The 22,892-nt window shown below is 34.1% G+C and overlaps 2 protein-coding genes across 3 annotated transcripts in view; both read right to left on the bottom strand.

Annotated features, from left to right (window-relative positions):
• Nucleotides 1-45: 45 nt before the first annotated feature.
• On the bottom strand, nt 46-4,917 carry LOC116777321 (uncharacterized). Of its 2 annotated transcripts, none has more exons than XM_061526451.1 (2): nt 4,856-4,917; nt 46-1,396 (listed from the first exon to the last, which is right to left on the bottom strand). In XM_061526451.1, exon 2 carries the CDS (start codon nt 1,306-1,308, stop codon nt 127-129), a length of 1,182 nt encoding a protein of 393 aa, XP_061382435.1. In that variant the 5' UTR covers nt 1,309-1,396; nt 4,856-4,917; the 3' UTR covers nt 46-126. The 2 variants fall into 2 exon arrangements, with proteins under 2 accessions (XP_061382435.1, XP_032526694.1); XM_032670803.2 differs by having other exon boundaries at nt 4,522-4,906.
• A 1,688-nt stretch (nt 4,918-6,605) lies between these two features.
• Nucleotides 6,606-22,892, bottom strand: part of LOC116777190 (uncharacterized) — a 34,020-nt gene continuing 17,733 nt past the window's right edge. The window contains exons 10-27 of the mRNA XM_061526548.1: nt 22,143-22,296; nt 21,234-21,395; nt 20,618-20,717; nt 20,025-20,163; nt 17,904-18,067; nt 17,635-17,714; nt 16,788-16,931; nt 16,559-16,666; nt 14,682-16,488; nt 14,499-14,598; nt 14,224-14,425; nt 10,329-10,702; nt 10,093-10,262; nt 9,745-9,853; nt 9,318-9,445; nt 8,837-8,946; nt 8,547-8,645; nt 6,606-8,237 (exon numbers count right to left, since the gene is read on the bottom strand). Coding sequence (XP_061382532.1) covers nt 8,088-8,237; nt 8,547-8,645; nt 8,837-8,946; nt 9,318-9,445; nt 9,745-9,853; nt 10,093-10,262; nt 10,329-10,702; nt 14,224-14,425; nt 14,499-14,598; nt 14,682-16,488; nt 16,559-16,666; nt 16,788-16,931; nt 17,635-17,714; nt 17,904-18,067; nt 20,025-20,163; nt 20,618-20,717; nt 21,234-21,395; nt 22,143-22,296 — 4,300 coding nt within the window. The 3' untranslated portion in view covers nt 6,606-8,087. The remainder of the gene's footprint in view (nt 8,238-8,546; nt 8,646-8,836; nt 8,947-9,317; nt 9,446-9,744; nt 9,854-10,092; nt 10,263-10,328; nt 10,703-14,223; nt 14,426-14,498; nt 14,599-14,681; nt 16,489-16,558; nt 16,667-16,787; nt 16,932-17,634; nt 17,715-17,903; nt 18,068-20,024; nt 20,164-20,617; nt 20,718-21,233; nt 21,396-22,142; nt 22,297-22,892) is intronic.

The raw sequence follows: 22,892 nt of genomic DNA, 5'->3' as shown, positions 1-22,892 counted from the left end.
GAGTTATTTAGTTACAGTGGGAGAAGGAGTAATAAAACAACATCATAAGGTTAAGTTGATCATATATTGGATAATAGCATAGGATTAAAATGGTTACATCAATAAATAAATACATAATGCGTACACTTAGTAGCCTCCCAATCTAAGATTAAGATTATTATCGTTAATGTAATCAACTATGTCAGCCAAAGCCTCACCGAAATCAGCAGTCAATGTTGTCAGCTCGTCGCAGTTCAGTATCAGTTTCATGACAACCTCTTTGGACACGTCCAAAGTGCAGTCTAGCCAGAGGTTGCTCACATTGTCCAAATAGCCGTTGTCTAAGATATTTATGATGACATCATTGAAAGCTAGCTTCACCTGATATTTGAGGATGAGAGTTTCGATTTTATTTGAATGGTTTAAGAAGAACATCATGACTTTCTGCAGATCGAAATTCTCGTTCCCCAAGGTTAGGTTCCTGATTTTGGTGAAGATTTTTTTAGATCTGCTGAGGGACGAGGGAAGGGTGAGCTGATCAGACTGTGTAATGAGACTGAAGGTGGTCAAGTTGGGGCAGCAGAGCCCGATGTTTATAACTGCATCCATATCGATGGACTGATCGATGTCCCAGAGCGAGAAATGTGTCAAATACTGGCCTTGTACCTGTAACAACTTGCGCAAAGAATCCGTATAGGAGAAGAAAGACATATTAAGTTTATTCAGACGCAGATTGCTGGCAGTTATCTCTGCCAGAATCAGCTCTTTGTCGTTGGTGGTCAGGTGTGTGATGGACAACTCCTGCAATTCGGGGCACATTTCTATCAATTTTCTTATGCCTTCTGCTGATGCGAAGTGACAGTTCACTTTCTTGAGACTCAATGGTCCTATCTTGATGCCCGTACCAATCAACGTAGACCCTATGTCGCAGGATTCTATATTGAGCTCCTCCAGTTTGGGCAACTCGCATATCAGCATGATGATGCCAGCTTGGGTGACGCAACGACCTACACGACTACACTTTTCGTGACGCGGCGGATCCATGGAGAGCACCTTCAGCTTTTTGAGATGGCTGACACAACAGAGACCTACATCCGACACGTTCCTGAGAAGAACCGAAGCGTTTACGACGGACTTGAACACATCCACCCTAGAGACCATATTCAGCTCCTCTAACAAAAGACATTTAGTCGCGACCACTTCGAGGATCTCGTCTGTGCAAAGGAATTTAAGATCAAGGACGACAAGACGGGTGAACCAGGGTATGGTTTTGAGCCAGAAGTGCTGCGTGATGCTGGTATCACCTTCCGCTCTGCGAAAAACGGTCATCCTTGGATGTATCAGAACATGAAGTTGGACCCGAGGGTCTCCACGGTAACGGATGTGTTTTCTCTCCAAGCAGAGTGCATCGAACAATCTGCAAAATAATTTCTTTATTAACGTATTGATATAAGAATATATTGTTCAAAGTACTCAAAATCGCTTTTTTGGGCTCTGGATTAAGTTAAAAACAAATTTTTCATTATGTAAGCTAAATGATGAAGAACAATAACTATTTTATTTTTACAAGATCATATGAGTGTCATATCTACCTGTCACATTCATGTTACGATAATTGCCAATAAATACCAGCATTTTGTCAAAATATATATAATAGTTAAACAAGAACAAAGACATGCAATATATTTATTGCAATTTGACAGAAGGCATTTATATGAAACCATTGCTTTAAGAAATAAGGCAGCATTAGTCAGATAAAATACAAGTTCATACTAATATCTCTGTATTTTTAACTTATGGATCTCACCAATATCCATTTCCACTACAATTCACAATAGTCATATAAAGAAAACGAGAAACTTGTTTGCACCAAGATTAACACGTCAAAGACCAGCTAATGGACGTGTGAACCATGTTGACCACTTGTCTTTTTGCACATTAACATCACTAGAACTATTTGTAAGGCATAGCAGTAACTGTTGCAGTCAGCTACAGGTCAGAAGATGTCATGTCTATCTTTGTTCAGCCCGGCAAAGACCAGCTAATGGAGTTGTGAAATATGTTGACCACTTGTCTTTTTGCACATTAACATCACTAGAACTATTTGTAAGGCATAGCAGTAACTGTTGCAGTCAGCTACAGGTCAGAAGATGTCATGTCTATCTTTGTTCAGCCCGGCAAAGACCAGCTAATGGAGTTGTGAAATATGTTGACCACTTGTCTTTTTGCACATTAACATCACTAGAACTATTTGTAAGGCATAGCAGTAACTGTTGCAGTCAGCTACAGGTCAGAAGATGTCATGTCTATCTTTGTTCAGCCCGGCAAAGACCAGCTAATGGAGTTGTGAAATATGTTGACCACTTGTCTTTTTGCACATTAACATCACTAGAACTATTTGTAAGGCATAGCAGTAACTGTTGCAGTCAGCTACAGGTCAGAAGATGTCATGTCTATCTTTGTTCAGCCCGGCAAAGACCAGCTAATGGAGTTGTGAAATATGTTGACCACTTGTCTTTTTGCACATTAACATCACTAGAACTATTTGTAAGGCATAGCAGTAACTGTTGCAGTCAGCTACAGGTCAGAAGATGTCATGTCTATCTTTGTTCAGCCCGGCAAAGACCAGCTAATGGAGTTGTGAAATATGTTGACCACTTATCTTTTTGCACATTAACATCACTAGAACTATTTGTAAGGCATAGCAGTAACTGTTGCAGTCAGCTACAGGTCAGAAGATGTCATGTCTATCTTTGTTCAGCCCGGCAAAGACCAGCTAATGGAGTTGTGAAATATGTTGACCACTTATCTTTTTGCACATTAACATCACTAGAACTATTTGTAAGGCATAGCAGTAACTATTGCATTCAGCTACAGGTCAGAAGATGTCATGTCTATCTTTGTTCAGCCCGGCAAAGACCAGCTAATGGAGTTGTGAAATATGTTGACCACTTATCTTTTTGCACATTAACATCACTAGAACTATTTGTAAGGCATAGCAGTAACTGTTGCAGTCAGCTACAGGTCAGAAGATGTCATGTCTATCTTTGTTCAGCCCGGCAAAGACCAGCTAATGGAGTTGTGAAATATGTTGACCACTTATCTTTTTGCACATTAACACAACTAGAACTATTTGTAAGGCATAGCAGTAACTGTTGCAGTCAGCTACAGGTCAGAAGATGTCATGTCTATCTTTGTTCAGCCCGGCAAAGAGCAGCTAATGGAGTTGTGAAATATGTTGACCACTTGTCTTTTTGCACATTAACACAACTAGAGCTATTTGTAAGGCCTAGCAGTAACTGTTGCAGTCAGCTACAGGTCAGAAGATGTCATGTCTATCTTTGTTCAGCCCGGCAAAGAGCAGCTAATGGAGTTGTGAAATATGTTGACCACTTGTCTTTTTGCACATTAACATCACTAGAGCTATTTGTAAGGCCTAGCAGTAACTGTTGCAGTCAGCTACAGGTCAGAAGATGTCATGTCTATCTTTGTTCAGCCGGGCAAAGACCAGCTAATGGAGTTGTGAAATATGTTGACCACTTGTCTTTTTGCACATTAACATCACTAGAACTATTTGTAAGGCACAGCAGTAACTGTTGCAGTCAGCTACAGGTCAGAAGATGTCATGTCTATCTTTGTTCAGCCCGGCAAAGACCAGCTATTGGAGTTGTGAAATATGTTGACCACTTGTCTTTTTGCACATTAACATCACTAGAACTATTTGTAAGGCATAGCAGTAACTGTTGCAGTCAGCTACAGGTCAGAAGATGTCATGTCTATCTTTGTTCAGCCGGGCAAAGAGCAGCTATTGGAGTTGTGAAATATGTTGACCACTTGTCTTTTTGCACATTAACACAACTAGAACTATTTGCAAGGCATGGCAATAACTGTTGCAGTCAGCTACAGGTCAGAGGCTGTCATGTTTATCATTGTTCAGATGGACAAAGACCAGCTTTTGTTCCATGGCAGAAAATGTCTGATTTTTTGCTTAGATTTACATCATTTATGTTTAAGAATACATATTCTCATAGTGGCTTTCAATGTCTCAGAATATTTTATGTCATATTTTTTATTATATTACACAAAGTTACAAGGCTCTCTTACATCAGCAGTTATCTAATAATGTTTGTTTCCAAACACCATGTTTACTACACAACTGATTATCAAGTTGATCTGTATAGATCTTTTAAAACTGCACCAAGTGTTATTGATTTTAGCTAGTATTACAAGAGGAGGTGCAACTCACTGTATATAATTATCAAGTTATTCAATGAAATGAATAGAATATGCGCTTTTATAAAAAAATATTAGACAATCATAAATTTTTAAAGTAGCAAAAACCATTTCGCAGTTATATATTTATCGATCGCGTCTGCATATGGAAGAAAAATCAATACATATAGCTAATGGCTGGGGTCTTAAAATATTAGTATTTATAACGCATAATAACATAAGAAGGGCAAGATATATGAAATACAGCCAAATTTTTCCAGATTGCATACGATTTAGAATTTGTGAAAATCAATAATCCCTCGCCCTTACCTGGCTGGGAGTGTAGCCAGGAGGAAAGTCTTCAAAGCGAGTATGCGCTTCTTATATTTCTTTAATTCGTTTTCCGAATATTCTTTCTCGATGTCATAACAACGATCGTTTATAAATTTAAGAGAGCTTCTAACAGCTAATTTGAATAGGGTGGGTGGTTGTTTACGAGGCGACATTTTTTATTTTTAAACGACCAGCTAAAAATTAAATAAACCCCGAAATCTGTTTAATTGTATTAGTTATGAAGCAATCTAACACTAACTTCGTTAATATATTAGGAATATGTAAAGTTTAAAATAAATATTTTTTATGTTCTATTATATTATGCACAGACCACAGTACACTAAGTACGCAATACTTCGATTGATTGCACTTCTTCACTTTGACATCTGACCAGTGTTGCAATATCAATACGGTTATTGATTTTCTATCATATGACAGAATATAGACTAATAATAAATATTTAAAATATTTCAACAGCATAATCATAAAATATTTAAAGGAAAGGAAGATTAAATAATAATAAGATTATATATTATAAAAAAATGTATTTCTTCTAGTTGTTGAGCCTTCATGCAGCAAGTATTGCATTTCGTGTATGGTGTAGCTATTAATTAATAATACCACCTTACTGTTAGCTAGGTTGAGATGCAGTGACTAATTGCGTATCGCTTTAAAAAATGGAAGAGTCGAATGTGACATCCTTATTCCTATGGTAACTGTCCCTGATGAGATGTTAATCTAATCTGATCGAAAATTGTAACACTCAAATTCGGGCTCTTTCACTAATATAAAAATGGCCTTATTTTTATCTATACTAGATTTTGAAGCCGTTTGTGAAATTCAGACAACAAACAAGTTTTATATATTATGGTATTATTATCACTGATATGAAACCAAACCTATAGGTATTAGTCCAGACTTTCACAAAAGCGCTGCCATACTTATAAAATCAAAAATTTCCTCCAATTTCTTCTGTGAAAAAAAAATCATATGTTTATATATATAATATATATGTATATACACAGTCTATTTCTGAAATTTTAGTTTTCTGCAAGATACGTAATGCCATAGCTGGTTTTATTTTTACTAATTCAGACGCAAACTGTTAGTCGCTGAACCAGCTATATGATAAATATACTGGGTACAGCATACCCGTTCTGAGCTGAGGAATGTTTTTGTGTGGGTAAAGATATTTTTTACCGAAATATCGACCATTAAGGACTAAATCACTCGCTTGCTCTCTTACTATCTATTCATCCTTAGAAAGACATCGAAAAATATTCATATTTTTATATTTGTACCATTTAGGGCCGAAATATTGTTTGTAAAATTGTAATATTCGTTGTGGACATTTTATCAATTATTTCTTTATAGAATAAACTCGAATATTTGATTTACGAAAGTTTCCTTGCAAAACCTCAGAAGCAAGATCATTCCACAACTTGCACGGGCTTGTATAAAAGTGTAATGACGTATGTATAATTTGGTATTTCAATATACATATTTATATAGGTAATATTCAGCTTTAGAAAGAGTACCAGATCCAGACCTAGACATACGAGTAGATAATTTCCAGCTTAACGAGGAAAAATAGTGCTGGTACGATATGAAATATTTTCTTTTATCTATAAAATACACAATTAACAAAAGAATTCATCTTCCTCTGGTCTATAAGTCGATCTAAGTCTCCCGTAATTTTGTTATTGCTAATTTATATTGTCAGGCGTTTTACAAGTACAATTTGGTGTCTGAGCCCTATACAATTTGCTAACGACCAAAATGCCTGGTGTGTAATCGACTTGGTGCTGTTTGGAGTTATTTGAATGCAGATTTATTCGGAAGTAATTCATCGATACTATCTTGTATTAAGAGTACTTAATGTGTGTACATACATCTTTTCGGTAGGTACCTACTAATGTATATATCTTTATCAGGATTTATAAAGTTTGTCGGTTCTGAATAGCGCTTGAGGTTTGTAACAAAAATAAATAATATTTTTAATTAGTGTGGGTCGAGCTATTATTTAAAAAATGTGGATATAGATCATGTTTAAGTTATAATAGACAAATAATAAAATACTATATTGGATAAATTTTATTTATTAATATTCCTTCATCGTCGTTACATATACATACATACATATATATTCATTTAATAACTACTGTACTAACTACATCCATTTCAAGGGTTGATGTCTACGTAAATTATGTTTTACTACAAATATTTTTTTAAAATATCTTAATCTAGAGAAGTTTATCTGAAAAAGAAAAGGGAATTAATATTTTATAAATATATATACTTGTTAAAACAAATAGGTACATAGATCTGGTTTTGAGTGTGATTTACATATATAAATACGTGTGTGTTTCAATTACGTTGGTCCGTTCCTATGTTTCTAAAAGGATAAAAATACAATTTTCATTAGTAATATGTGAACGTAAATATTTTTCGGTTAAAATCTATTTTATTAGCGTTATTTTAGCTATCTAAATCCGTTAACTATTGATGATTTGATATTGGTTTATTTGTTCTAAAAGCACTTTTATAAAAATCAAATTGTTCAAACAGTACGTATTTATATGTATATTGGAAAAATCGGCACAGGAACGTTGCAAAGATTAGGGGATAGACTGAAGCGATGTCGGGATATTTCAACTAAGACTATTCTTTATAGCCCTCTAATAGTTCGTATTTTTTTTTTACGAATAAAATAAATAACATTTATTACATGACTTATTCTAGTTTAATATATTTTGGCACATATATATATTTATATATAAAATCTTTTTAAATATTTCTCCTTATGTATGGACAGATATCGTTATAACTGTACCTCGATAGTGTCCTTGTTATATTATATATATTAGAACGGTCTTTTATAACATCTTCTTATTAAATTAGTTAGTGTGCCAAGGGTTATATAATCTTAACTGTCTGTGGTATTACTAATGGTAACACTGAAAACAGAGTGACAATCAAGCTTTGAATTCTTAAATAAATAATAGCTACAGCGATACATGACCCGAAAACTGTATCGGTTTTCGTGACAACTTCACAACTCATAAGAAATTATACAACTAACAAGATATTCTACGAATATTTTTTTTTTTTCATAGTATAGTACAAGATCCATTCTTAAAATACATTTAAATATATACCATCTACAAAGTAAATTATAAAACATTTAATTTTTTTTTATTGTGCATTTCATTTGTACACCTATTTTGTATAATGTACCATATATTTTCAATACACATTTTAAAGAAATTGGCAATATATATATATATATTTTTTTTTTTTTTATCGACATCTAACATATATAAGAATTGAAACAACCTACCACATTGATGCGGCTACTATTTCCGTAAATATTAATATATGATTTGAAAGAATAAAGATTACGATAAACATCAATTGGGCGCCAACTAAATGTTGGTCGCCATTTTGTATGCCATTCAAATTCTCTCGTTCGTTTCATAGCTCACTAACAAAATGTACGTTAACATTACTACAATGGTAATTTTCGTTCGCATGTCGTATTTAATATTTCTTTGTGAAACAGATTATAGCCTTTTGTGATAGTCTGATCTGCAGCTCTTCAGGGAGCCGTATTTCCTTGGTTGAGATGACGTAGCTTTAGAGTCGCTGTCCAAGCTCGATGCTCTGAGAATGAGGCGCCTGGACTGCCTCGAAGTTGCCGGTTCTGGTTGGACCTGTCAGACATTTAATCATCCTGACATAATACATATCATTTATGAGTCTAAATTTTGTAAGCTATACTATGTCCCTTTTTGGCAGTTTTACACCAAAAAAATAAACATAACTATTGAGGATAAATGAGTTAAGATTTATCGTGAACGATACAGATGAATAAACTAGATTTATAACGGATTTGCTGTGTAACTAAAACATGTATAGTAAAGATTTAATTTCAGTGCATTTTGTCAACAACAATGTTATGTTATATCCTGTCAATGTTCATTTTATATCCTGTCAAATCTTAATATAATCTGTGCACACACATGTAGCGCGGGGTCGCTGTCAGCTGTGGTTGGGCTGCGTGAGGCCGAGTCTTCAGTGTTGGAGTCGTCGAGACTGTCGCGTTGTCCCATGTCGGATTCCTTTAGTAAAATATATATATAGATACTTATTAACATAGTGTAAAAATATAAGAAAAAATATTGCAGAATTACATTGTTTTATATAAAAATCATTTTTAAATACGATTTTGAATATTACACGGTACTTTTTGTATATTGGGACAATTTTCATTAATCTTTGAGGCTAATTATATTGCGGGATTCTGATTCACCTCTTCCAGGTCCCTCAGAGCGTAGGCTTGTCTTCTGGCGTCATCTCTTTCTTGTTCTCTCTTCGCTAACTCTTCTACGAGCATCATTACTTCCCAATCAGATCCGCCGTCTAAATTTACGATATGTACAAAATATAACCTTTTAGTATTTAGTATCTTATAATATAATTAATATTTTTTTTAATCTTTTATGTGAATGATATCATATAAAGAAATAGGACCTTCACGATTTTTGAAATAAATTTAAATTAACGAAAACGACTTAAACCCATCAATTGTAGAACATTGAAGAATGACCCTTATAATTTTGGATTGAAAAAAAATCCCTCCTTGAGAGTTATAAGAAAGCAGAACTATAAACTATCAAGCGTTTTTTTTTTTAACATTTTCTCAAGGAAGAGTTATAAAGAATTGATTGATCTCGACATACAAGAAGTTAGCCACCAAATTAATAATTCATTTATAATATTTGAAAGCGCACCTTTGCTTTGCAATGGCATACTGCTTGCGCTAGACGAACTTCTGGCTCTCCTGGCATTAGCCTTTTCAAACTCTTCAAATACTGGAGTACGTGGTATTGATTCCGAGTCACTGCTGGATGTTGATGCACTGTCGAAAAATATTAAATATGTTAAGGACCGTTTCACTGCTAACCATAGAAATTTATCAAACAAGCAGTTCCTGTCACAAATAACATTCATTGTAATCTGTCTTGATACTTCAATAATCATTGTAATAATATTAACATAATTATATCACCCCTACTACCTACTATTGAGTTAATTATTCCTGAATACATAATATAATCTCCTTTACTATCTAAACACTATTGTTTGTTGTCTATTTATTCACCCGTCCTTATCATAGGATCTGATTCTGATTGCTTTAAGTCTCCCAAAAGTGTGTACCTTTCGGTCCAGCTGGTGTCACTGGCTATGTTCAGCTCGATATCCTGTCGTCTGCCTCGGTTTCCGAACAAAGATCCCAGACTAAATTTGCGCTGCTGGCGCAAGCGTTCTATGGAAAAAAAAAAATATTCTGTAGTCCGCTTTCAAAAAAATTCCTTGATATCACAAAGTATTGGACGATTAAAATTATTGTGGTCATATTCGTAGTTTCGAGTGTAATTAATTTGTGAATATTCTGTGGTATGCTTATTTATAATGAGTTCTATGAAAGTAGAATTCAAAAGTGTCTTACACATTTTTTCTGTGTAATAAAATACATTTTTGTAATCTAGTAAGCAATCCACTTACTTCTCTCGCCGGTGTGATGCATGCCGGTGTCCACGGATAAGGTTTTCTTTATCTTAGATTTAGTGCTGTCCAAGTGAGATCCGAAAAACTGGAGAGGGGTCCGTTTCAGGCTGGATTGTTCCGGACTCAGGAGAGATCGGTCCTCGGAAGTGACTTGCGGAGATAGTGGCCTTCAATAACAATAACTTTATTAGTTTATAAACTACTTTTTTTTATCTTAAAGGTGGCAAACTTACCTCAAATCCTGTAACTCCATTGATTCCCGGTAATTCTGATCCTCCCAAGATTTTCTCTGTTTCAGTTTTTTTGCTCTTTTCCTCGAATATGTACCTGCTTTGCCGTCTAAATTCAGATCCATTCTCTTGGACTTGCTCACAGCGAACTCTCGTTGGCTGGCTTTTGATTTATTAGACAAATATTCACCCAAGCTCTGAATATCCGAGTACGATAGTTTATTTAGTTCTATTCCTTCCAAAATGTCTAACACGCTCTCATCAGCGATTTCATGTTCTTCGTATTCTTCTTCTTCTCGTACTTTCTTAACTGCTTTAACTTCTGAAGTTACTTCTGGCGGTGATGTCGTGAAAACGGTGTCTAGAGAGTCGCCTCGCTATAATATAATGATTTTAGTATTTACAAACGTTTTTAAATAGTCTTAATCATATAAAAATTGATTGATCGAACATATCCGAACAATAGAAGTCTTTTTGTTTCATAAAATATATATTATTTTAGTGTTAGTTTTTGTAACGGACCCCACCAAGATTAAGTAATGATGTTGGTATTATTGCACAGAAGTATGCATATATTAATGCTCGATTCTGGTTGGTTGAAAGATCGACCGAATTTTTATTTGAATAATTTCACTTCCAATTATTTTTGTACTATTTCCGAAATAAAAAAACTTAATTGAATCACTCAAACCAATTATGATTTTATTTGTTATAATCAGATGACTAAATAAAAGTCAGTCTCGTTTTACTTCCTGAAGAGGTTTTTACCATTCCAGGAAGCATTCAACTTTTATACTTCAGCTATTTTGAGCTGAGGAATGAAAGTTGGAAAATTGGGGTTTTCTTGGGTTGAGATTGGACACAGTTTCAGCTGAAATCCTTTGAGACAACAACTCCAAATATCAAAATGTTAAGAAACAACGATAATTATTTAACATTACATGATAAAACACTAATGTCAACAAAAATGGAATAGATTTTATCTCTTTAAAACATCCATCTTTTAAGAACTAACGATGACATCAAATAATTGCCAACTGGTACTTGTTATTAAGGTAAGAAATTTTAATAACATTCGCAACGCCACATATTCAGCAGTGTTTTAATTATTACCTTCACTTTTAAACATGTACATACTTAAACCCATCATATGTAGAACAACTTTAGAACATTGTGGAACATCAGAGAGTACACACATAACATATGTATTTAAGAAGCTAGGACTCTGCATTCGTTTAAAATTTACCAAAAATTTTTTATAGCATAGTAAAATTCAAATGTCATTTTTTTTGTCAAAATAAAAGGTTCAGTATTTTTCCTTACAAGCAGGTATTAAACATTTTTTAAATCAGCTTATTGTTGAGCAATGTTGTGTATAAAACAGACAGAGAGTTACATTGTATTCTCCAAGCCAGGGCCTCCCAAATCATATTATGAGATATGATAGATTATTATAGCAATGTTAGTTATTGTTATAGTCATGTTTACATTGTAACAGTTAAACTAATAACAGAGGAAGAAACCTAAACTGGTGCAACATTTAATCTAACATGTTTATATTATTTTGTGTCGTTAAAGTCTTGTTTTTTAGACCAAAAATAAGAAAATTGTGTAAAAATATTTTGATTAATTTATAATATCTTACGAATATTCAGATAATATCGTCATGGTCATGTGGACTAATAGTCTCCAGCTAGTAAACCAGCTATGTTGACAAGAACCTAACCTGAGTAGTGAGTACCTTTCAAATATTCATTCTGAAAGATTAATACATGAAATAATTTAATTTGTTTTAAAGTCAACAATTCATTACCATTTTTATTAAGTCACACTATCGCATGTCGCATCAATAAAGCAGCTGAGGCGTTGGGCGGACATGTTGTGTAGAAAAACATAGTTCACAGTTTTTAAGTGCTTCTACATCTAAGCAATTTAAATTTTATTTATCTCATACAATAAATTATCATATGAAACCCTGTGGAGGCACTGAAGTTTTTCAAGTGTACATGTTTATGGCTCAATTATTAAATCTTCCTTTGGTCCGCCTAAAGCTATCCTAATAAAGAAATAGGAATAAGTAACGCACATTCATATGAAGCAGTGGTTGGATTCTTCCTGTTTCGAACAAAATAGTCAATGGAAATAAATAATAAAATAGTAAATGAAAATGTCGAAAGCAACATTCCAACTTAACAAAGTATTATGAGACATGTTACAATAAAAAAGGTACAATATAAATGATCTAAACTATGATCAAAAACATAGTTAAGGTTTTAAGGTTAGGTTAAGGAGCGCTAAACTGGTGACTCAGGTCGTTTATAGACGGAGGCGATGTCGGGAACCGAATGTCCAATCGAGTCAAGGCTTTTTGTGTGAGATAGCCCGGTTGTTTGGGTTAGTTTTTATAAAAATAATGAGATCGGACTACCAATTTTCAATTTGAGGTCCGGAAAATGGAATCCATGTCCAAAAAACGGTTTAGTACCGAAACTCTGCGGTCGCTTTACTCAACCTGAACCAGGAGCTATATCTCTAACGAAGCGATAAAAAAATGCGAATATGCATCCCCTAGTCAATATAAATAACAATGTCAGAATAATTGTTTAAAAAAAGGTAATCTTCTTCTGTGCATAATTTATATAATAATCCGTGTAAAACCTATATTTGTTTAGTTGTTGATATAACATTGACGCGCCATTGACATCAATACCAAATAAACATATGCATATAATTTTTAATTAAAATAAGTGAAACCATTCGCAGAGCCACATACATTATAGTGAATTAATTTAATAAGAGGTGCATGGTTATATACAAAATCAAAGGCTTTAATTACACAACACCACTCACAGCCTTTGACATGCTCCCGATCGATAATTAATTTACCTTTCGCGTACATGTCACTTGTTACAAAATTTCAAACGTGATTATTGTATGATTTAGTTTAATATTTTGTTTATTAAGGTTTATTCAGAAATGAGTTTATAAATTATTATTAATGAATCTTTACGAGTATATAAACAGTATCTTTATAACAGTAGTTGATTAAAATGTCGACTTTTCTGTTTGAACATTAACGCGTGTCGAAAAAGGCTTTTGTGATATCATCCGTTTGTCGTGACATAACATTGTTTCAGCTGCTGTTAAATAATTAATTAGTTAATTTAGTTAGTTGTCATTATGTCTATAAAGCCTTTTTTCGATTTGACATTTACAGATGACAGATTTGTTTTGACCCCGATTTTATGAACTTTATAATGGCACAAAAATGATAGCAGGTATTTTCCGTGTAACATACATATTATCATACTATATTTGATTAATTAATTTGTATGAAAAAATTAAATGGGACTATAGCTTTATATTGCAAAATCTCTGCATTTCTTATAAAATATGCGCATAAAGATTCTTAATTTTCTATTACCAACCTAAATCAGCTATAAAAACATTATTATTTTGTTAGAAACTAAAGAAATCAATTCATCAAAATAACTATCGTGGATGCCTGCTGCAAACAGATTTGAGGAAATATCAATATATATTTGTGAGACGCTCTGTCGGGACTATTGTTATTCTATCAACAAAATTGTATTGATTTATGACTTAAACTTTATTTTCGACCTGAACAATACGCTCTGACAATACTGAAATGTGCATATATATACACGAGTAAACATTAGTAACCTGAATGGATTTAAGAAAAGGTTGAATCAATTAATTGATTTAAACAAAGTCTCTTTAAAATACTAATGTACTTTAAGGATATAGTATATATTTCTAAGTTAAAATTCTTTTTATACAAAATATTCGCAGAGGCTGTTAAATATAGCTATACACTATAACCTTATACACTACGGGAATTAAACCTGTAAGATAATGTTTCGCTCACAGCACTCACCATGAATCCTTCATCGATGCCGTCGTCGCTTTCGGAGCTTGGATCCTTTGACTGAGTTCTCATTTGGAAGTCCTCTTCCATCTCTATTTCAGAACTTGCCAGTTTCCCTGACAGACCGTGCTTTTCCAATTCCTGTATTCGTTGCTGTAGTTGACTTATGATTTCATCTCGTTTCCTCACTTCGTTTTCTAGGCTACAGAAGCTGTAAGACAATTTGTATATAGTGTGCTGTGATCATATCAAATTAAATCAATTTATTATATTATCTTCAATACCTTTCACGGAATTTTCCTTGGATTTCTTGCAAATGAATTTGCATTACTTGTTTTATTCCTATCAGAAGCTCTCCATAATATTCCTGTTCTTCTAATGAACCTAAGAATAATAATTTTGTTATATATCTTATTAATTGCAATTGTTATCTATTTATATTTTAAAGGGAAGTATAAATTCTTTACCTTTCCATAGGCTCCTTTGATTGGCTACCGTCGATATTATGGTTAGTTTCTTCTTTGGCGACGGCACTCTTATATCTCCAGGTCGAAGGGATTTATAATCATATGTTGGATCAATGTTTTGTTGTAAATTGTAATCACTCCTAACTTCCGGTTCGATATCTGCTTCCGTAAATTGCTGTTCAGCTTCCGGGATCTTTATTTGCTCTTTTAATGGCGCAGATTCAATTGGGGTCGGTAATTCAAAAACATCGTCGGGCATATCTGAAGCACTAGAAGGTGGGGATGGCAATGTATGTCTGTTGAAAGTGACACTCTTTGCAAATTTGGAGTGTCTTGCAGCGTAACCTTCTATTGTAGGAGCTCTTATTAACCTTTTAAGTTCGTTACTCCTTTCCGGACTCTCAGCTGGTGTGACATCTTCTGATAATTTTTTTAATATTGATTTGAGTGTACGTCTCTCCAGGGTTTCATTAGATTCGTGACTTCCGACTGAATCGAGAGATTTCCTTTTATATTTACGTTTATCCATAGTGCTGCTTTCGGAATGACTTCTTGTCAGGGTATCTCCGAGTAAGTCTTCTGAAGAACTCGTGTTGTCTAAGCTTGAGCTCCTGAATTTGATGACATTCTCCAACTCTACCAACTTCTGCCTCTCATTTAAAATTTTTAGCTTTTTAACGAAAGGGAGTCCTCCATATTCCGGTGATAAATCATCTATGGATCTATATCTTTTATCTTTACTCAATTGTGAGCACTCAGAGCTGGTTATTGAATCCGTGGTTTTGCTTAGGTTCTTGGGAAACAATTGTAATAGACCCACAGGTTTCTCCAGTACGCCTTTCGAAGTTTCTGACACGACTATAGCCTTATCGATTGCTGTACTGACAATGCTACTTTCAACATCAGCTCTGTCTTCGCTTACGAGGTCTGTTGTATCGGTGATAGCTATGGTAACGTTGTTTCCTTCATCCAGATTTCCTGCAGGTGGTTCGGTTATTTCCGTTTCCATTTCAATTTTGTCATCTAAAATAGATTTACTTTTTGATTCACTCGAGATCGCAGCTCTTTTCAGTTTGTTCCAAGGTTTTTTATTTTTGAATTCTTCCTGACTCTCTTTTGAATGTGAAACTTCAGCTGTTATATTTTGAGGTTTAATTTTTTCTATCGCAAAGCTGCCACAATCTTTGTCAGATCCACCAACTTTTAATAATTTAAATTTTTCCCGTAAGCTTGATCCAACAGATTTGGCTGGTGATCTTATTTTGCTCACAACTGAATGAGGTATGGATATTAAATTACTGTCAGATTTTTGGGTTGTTTCAGCAACAATGTTCGTGCTTTCTAAAGCAACTTTATTAGGGGGTGGACAAACTGGTGTTCCATGAACTTGCACCTGCAATATTCTGTCCTTAAAACTGACTTTAGGTCTCGAAGTTCCATCACTAGAGCCTGATGAATTTTTCCTAGAAGTCTTCGAAGTAGGGCTGTGTAATTTTCCAGGAGAGTTGGAATCAGATCCCTTTCTAATCGGGCTTATATTTTTTACCGTTGGGCTCAGAGGACTTTTAAGTGAACATGGACTTATCGTCTCTGAGCTAGAGGGCTGATTGCTAAGAGTAGTCAAAAGATTCTTTTCTTTATCTTCTTTAGCTTTTAGCAGTAAAAGTCTTTGTATCAGAGGAAGACCAGCTCCGATAACCTCAGGTTCATCTTGAGCAGAACTCGTCGATGGCATGGGCTGCATTGGCGGAGGTGTTATTACTGATGAGGTGGAAAGCCTTTGATTCGCAACTTTTTCTTCACGATCCTTAAGAAAATAAAGTAAATATTTACGTGTTCACATAAGTTATTATAAAGATCGTGGTAGCAATAAGTACCTGTTTTTCTTTAAGAAGTTTGAGGCGAGATAGTAGGGGTAGTCCAGCTCCAATTGGAGATGTAGCCTTTTCCCCATCTTTGCTTTCAGATGTGGTTTCACCGTTCTCCTGAAAATTAACGACATTAAAAAAATGGTTTATTTTTGAAGAAAGAAAGAAGAAGATGGCTTCGCGTCAACGAGATTCGAATTTATCCAGTTATTTCTGACAAAATAATGGTACTACTGACATGTGATCCTTGTTCTTGTTGCTGTGAGTCATCACTGTGGACTCGCGTCATGCGTCTAAGTCGTGGTTCGTGGGCGCGCAGCTCCAGCGACTCGCCTGATCGTCGGCCTGCACGGGAGCGACTCCTAATCGCGTTACGGATGCCCTGGGACAACGGATTTATGTCAACGTTGCTTAGTATGTTTTCTAAGTACGTCAAAGAAAATTTTGCTGTAACTTTTAACACGACCTGGCAGTATTATGGGTATGTGAGGTCACTGACCGAAACGTGTATTTTTTTAAATTTTAAACCTCTATTTCATCGATCTTAATAGTTTCATTCATGTTGACGTCGTTACAGCTGGATTAAATGTATAGATGTAATGTGAAACGATTTAAGAGTGACCCAAGGGAGGGTAAGAGAACCTAAGGCCGTGTGTTATATGTCTACTCACAATCAGTTCTTTTTGGTATTAGTGTGTTTTGATAAGTGACTTAAATAAGTATTGTGCACACCGTTACCTGCAACATTGTTAATGATTGTGTGTACACAGTTTTTTTGGTAATATCTAAATATATTTTTTTACAATAGTAAACAAATATTAGCTTCTTATTTCAAAAACAATTAAGAAAGACTGCATGACTCTTTTTCTCAAGATTTTAAGTTTAAGGCTTCTGGTTAAAAAAATAGTTCATTCGCAACGAAGTTTTCTATAAAGTACACCCCTATTTATCAAAAATCTAGACATAATCAGACCAAATTTTCTATTGATATTTGTGAAACACGATATTTGTGTCATATATTAGTTGTTGTTGTATGTGTAAGGTAGAGTTTTTGATTTTAAAGTAGACATCAATATCAAACTCACCTTAACGTCCGTACGTAGCTTGTGTACAATTCTCTTCGGAGCGCTGTCGTCTCCGGCGGCCTTATCCGGACTAGCCTCGGCTAAAACGATAAGTAATAATCGAATATTATTAAAAAATAATATGGAACTGCAATTCAATATCCTTTTTTACTTGATTGTTATATTTCTCAGAACGGGCAGTATGAAAAAAGGGGACACATGTCATGGGAATATGCTATGAAGAACACTTTAAATAACAGTAATATATCAACTGTCACCATTGAACCTACCTTTAAACTTTCTGGACATATTTCTCGCTTCTTGTAATCTTTTTCGGCCTAGCGTCTGCAATATGTCTTGTGCTTCAGGATAATCTTTCATAGCCGCCAATACGTCTTCACGTGACAACGAAAATAATTCAGAATATCCCACAGACCTAACATCTGCTGTGCGCCTGGGAATTATTAGAAAATATTTTTAATAATATATAACATATCAAAATGTTGCTACATGTAAAATTTATAAACCATCACGTCGTATCCCTGATCGAGTTTGAAATACGACTGGGTTTTAATGACATAGAAATATCTTATTGGTCGGTGAGTCGTGATGTTTTTTTATTAATTTGTCATAATTTCCCTTTTTCATATAAATTCTTTCATTATCGGACACTGTCTATTTCAATACAAAACATATTTGGTGATTCTTTGTATTTTGGGTGATAAAGACTTTTGGGAGTATATTTTTTTTGATTTTCCATTAAACTAGCAATATTATGAATACTTTATAATGAAGATTTGTCGGAGATAGCTTTACGTTAAAAAAAATACAGAACTAAATTCAATCGATTCATACTGAGATAAAGTTGTAATAAGAATGTTTTATTAAATGCAAGGATTGTTAGTAATAAGAGGAACGTAAATCCTTAATAATCAACAATGGTTTTTAAAAGTAACAAGTAATTAGGTCCACGACGAAATTGTGCTCGTAAAAGTGCTTAGAAAGGCAAGTTGTCTTCATTAGTGAAGCAATGGGAACGTGTGTGGTCAGCTTTTATGTTTGAATTGGTTCCCCAGGTGTTATTGGTGAGATCTTCCTTATTAAGATCGTTCGAACAAAACGTATATTTCAGTACATGTTTGACGTTTCTCTAGAAAAATTTCAATTTAATTTTTTTTTCAGTATCAACGATAGTAAATATATTTTTGTCCAAAAATGAATTATATGTTGATTTTTTTTATTGAAATCATAAAGAATGGTAGGGAATACGAGTTAGCCTCTCTCAGTTCCAACATGTTCTATATTTAATAGGATATTTTACAGCGAATAATCTCACATGAACATAAAATAACACTGTATCGAGGGCCAATAAATATTTTATGAGAATCTGAAATGTCATATTCAAGCTATAAATATCCTTAGAAAGTTAGCTTCTGTGCAGAATTACATCGTATAACACGATTCTAACAAAACGACAAATTGTATTACGGTTATAAATGAGGTATAAGTTAAAAGTTAAACTGTACTAAGGATTGTAGTAGACGTCTTCACCATTAAAATGAGTCATTTTTATAATAAGGACAAAACAATATATATTACTATCATATAAAAATTAAAAAAAAATTGCGAACAAGAGCGTTGTAACTTCTTTCATTATTTCAATTTTACATGATAAAGAAATAAATCGCTTGGTGTTTCGGAAACCGGAAAATTGAGAGCGAGATTCGTTAATTCTGTTCACGGTCGGCTGAATTAATATTTTAATTTTGATGTTTATGAAGAATTTTTTCAATATATAATAAGTACAGTGTGAGGATTTTGCCTTTATATTTATTTATATATTCTTCTATTAATGAAAATTAAAAGATCTTTATTGTGTTAGTGAATTACATCGAACGGAAGGAGTAACATTATGTGATTTTATTTTATTGAGTTAAGTATTTCAATAGTGATCCTTTAAAAGTTACCTTAACTGTGAAAATATCGGTGTAATATATAGGAGATGTTAAAAAATCAAGTAGAAATTTAATACCATGTAAATAAAGAGCAGGAGACTATTTAACATTATTCACGCTGAACAAATCATTGTAATAAATGTAGAAGCATTTTTTTTTTGCTTATAAAATAATACATTTTCTTGTAAAAAACATTACACAAGTATCGCACACATGGCAACATCGCACAGTATACACAATTGGCTGTACACAGTAAAGAACAGAACAGTTGTAAGACATCGCACCAGCACATATCAGACATCGCAATGTTTACATGGGTTGCACACAGTACACAGTGGTTAACGAACAATGCAGTAATGCTTAGAGTATTCGTAGTTCAACATAACGCAAAGCTTTGACTATATATATATAAACTATTTATAAACCATGACTAATAAATATGTTATAATTGCTTACTTATTCAATCCATCGAGGTTCAAGATTCCGATTTCCCCGAAGAAATCCCCAGCTTTCATAGTGGTTAACACTCGCCCGGTCTCAGAAAGTACCTCCAATATGCCATCCGCTATTATAAACATTTCCCTGGCTACTTCCCCTGAAACAATATCGAAACATCTCTGATTGTTTTACATTCATTCATACGTTAGACAGTTGTTCATTCATTCAAAGACAGAGTGAACGATCGCATTTCACAACATTGTTTTCAATTATCATAATTTTTATTGAGAATGATTCTAATTTTTATTTAATACTGATATAAATTTATGAACACGACGATTAGAAGTTTCACTTACAAAGTAACTTACTGAAACGCTTTTTGCACCATTTAAAAAACATTTTTGTCTATCCCATGGAGGGTTTGTGGAATGTTTTTTCGAGCGACGTTAGGAAGTAAATAAATAAATAGTTCACTTAACGGGTCGCCGAATTTTCCAGAAATACGAACTAAGCAACGTGGTAACATAAAAACGTGTCTGACTATCGGAATATTATATGAACTTAATCTTATAACGTATTTTTTTTGGGTCTCATCAATCAAACGTGTTTACCTTTACGACAGATGGAATCTCCCGGTGTAAAAATATATGCCTTCATCTTCAACACCAAGTCATGCAAGAACTCGGGCTGGCATTCCTGGAATATTGTTACCTGGAATAGGTGATAGCCATTAGCGTGTTTACAATGTTCAGCGTAGTTACCAAGGCTTGCGTTGTGATATGACACACGAAGCCCCACACGTATCCCTTTAATACTACGTAATTGAGAAACTCTTAACGCTCCGTCTGCAGTCTGACCGTACAAACTTGGTGTAAACACACGTTCGTTTGCCGTAACCTATATAACTTGTAAACAATCCCACTGACATGCGGGTGCCTTTGGACATTTATTTTATTTCTTGTAACACACGTAACTCTATAGTCACATGCGTCATTGGCACTTAATTCAGAGAATACATAGACGTTGCTTGGCATATACTTAATGTATCTATAATTATAAAAATCGATCCCCTTTCCTCAGTCTCGCCAACGTCTACCTGTCTTGACCTATTTAAAATATTTTATAAATAAAAATTACCGAATATAGCTGTGAATTTGACACATTACCTAATAATTATATTTTCTACGGTAAAATAAGCTACTGGGTTTCTTTAGTAGGAATATTTACCTTTTTGAGAACACTAAGGTTGACATGCAGGGCCAGTTCAGTTTTCAATTTGTCAGGTAATAGTCCCAGAGCGGTGTTGATGTCACCACCACCTTGTATCCTTCCTCGTGACCAGGAATAATCGTACCAGCGCAGTACCCGTCGCTTCATGCCACCAGGGACCTTATCAAACGAAGATTACATCTTTATTGACCTAGCCAGAACACGCTCGGACGTCTAACAATACACACAGGTATTGTTTGATGTCCATGTTGTTTTGTAACAAATTAGTTTTAATTAATTACTAACTGATGTAAAAATACATATGAAAGTTTCTGTACGTCTAATTTATTGTTAGCTCGCATGTGACACTATCAAACAGTAATGTTACTGAAGAGCTCAAAACATAAGATGATAAAAACGTAGTGAATGTATTTTATTTTCTTTATATTATTACACTTATCAGAATATTTTAGCTTTTGCCCCAAATATAACATTTTATTCAAATGAAGCAGTCAGTGAATATCAAAGCTTTGTATTTCTAAGCCACTGTTGTCTTTGGCATTTCGTATTCTAAGTGTCAATGTTAACTTTTCGTTTTACTATATCATAATTTGACATTAGTTTTCCTGGAGCCACGTGCAAACGTTCAGATATATTAAGATGGTATTAAAAGCACTAATAGTTTGTAAACCAGGTCAAGTCGGACCAGCTTTTAGGTTGAAGTGCACGTGGTGGTACAAAGCGTTTATTTTGAAGTTTTCTTGAGGTTAACGCGGAGGCTTTGTGTTTTTTAATGAATCCTTTATTTAAAAAACTTCACTTCTATTTCAGCATGAGCTAAAGAAACTTTTTAATAAGCCGTATCCAAAATATTCAGAGGCTTTTCACACACCAATCAATATAGTAATAATACAGAGGTTACATTACCTTGTGGTGTCTCATATAGGTTTTAGCGCCATCTAGGAGGCGTTCGAATTCCAGTCGATTGGCGTTCCTGTTTGTAATGACATTGCCAACTTGTCCCACAATGGTAGCGAAGATGAAAACTCCGATCAAGTAGCTCACGATTGTGAACACATACCTGTGAACGGATATTTAAATTATGCAGCACAGACAGGTTTCATTTAAACGAACCTTCTACATGAGAATCAGTCAATTTGATAATAAACAATATAAATCATATGTTCGTTAGTGAAGTACGTTTATATATAGGAAAGTAGTCATGATTCGGTCTGTATAAATTTAGAAGTTGAAGCCAATTCAGCAAGAATTTTTTTTGTATTAAACCAACACGTCATAAGCTATACTAACATACATTAAATCATACATCAAACTGACTCATTCGTGATGCCAAAGAAATATAGATTTACTCACATACGAAGCCAAATATATATATATGTATACATACATATGTATATATCAATGTGCAAAGTTTTCGAACAGTTGCAATACAAATCAATGTGGAGCTAAAACAAGCGACGTTTAAAAGGGCGGTCCAATGAAGGCTGTTCGAAAACTTTCAATTATATCCCGCTGTATCAGTTTATGACAGAAATAAATAAATATATAAATATAAACAACAATTAATGTCGTGTTTTAATAATAATTTCACGTCTACTCGTAGCCGAAGTTAGTCGCTGTCAAGCGAACAGCCTCCAAATTTTCGCCGCCATTAAA

This window comes from Danaus plexippus, chromosome Z (assembly GCF_018135715.1).
Source record: "Danaus plexippus chromosome Z, MEX_DaPlex, whole genome shotgun sequence".
NCBI lineage: Eukaryota > Metazoa > Arthropoda > Insecta > Lepidoptera > Nymphalidae > Danaus > Danaus plexippus.
The sequence above is the reverse complement of the archived record's forward strand: the minus strand, read 5'-3'. Positions and strand labels throughout refer to the sequence as shown.

Bases quoted from the DNA above. Each gene is read 5' to 3' on its own strand.
- LOC116777321 (XM_032670803.2), bottom strand. From the start codon at position 4,697: ATGTCGCCTCGTAAACAACCACCCACCCTATTCAAATTAGCTGTTAGA. The intron at 1,397-4,521 runs GTAAGGGCGAGG...ATTATTTTGCAG, and splicing joins CTGGCTACACTCCCAGCCAG to ATTGTTCGATGCACTCTGCT.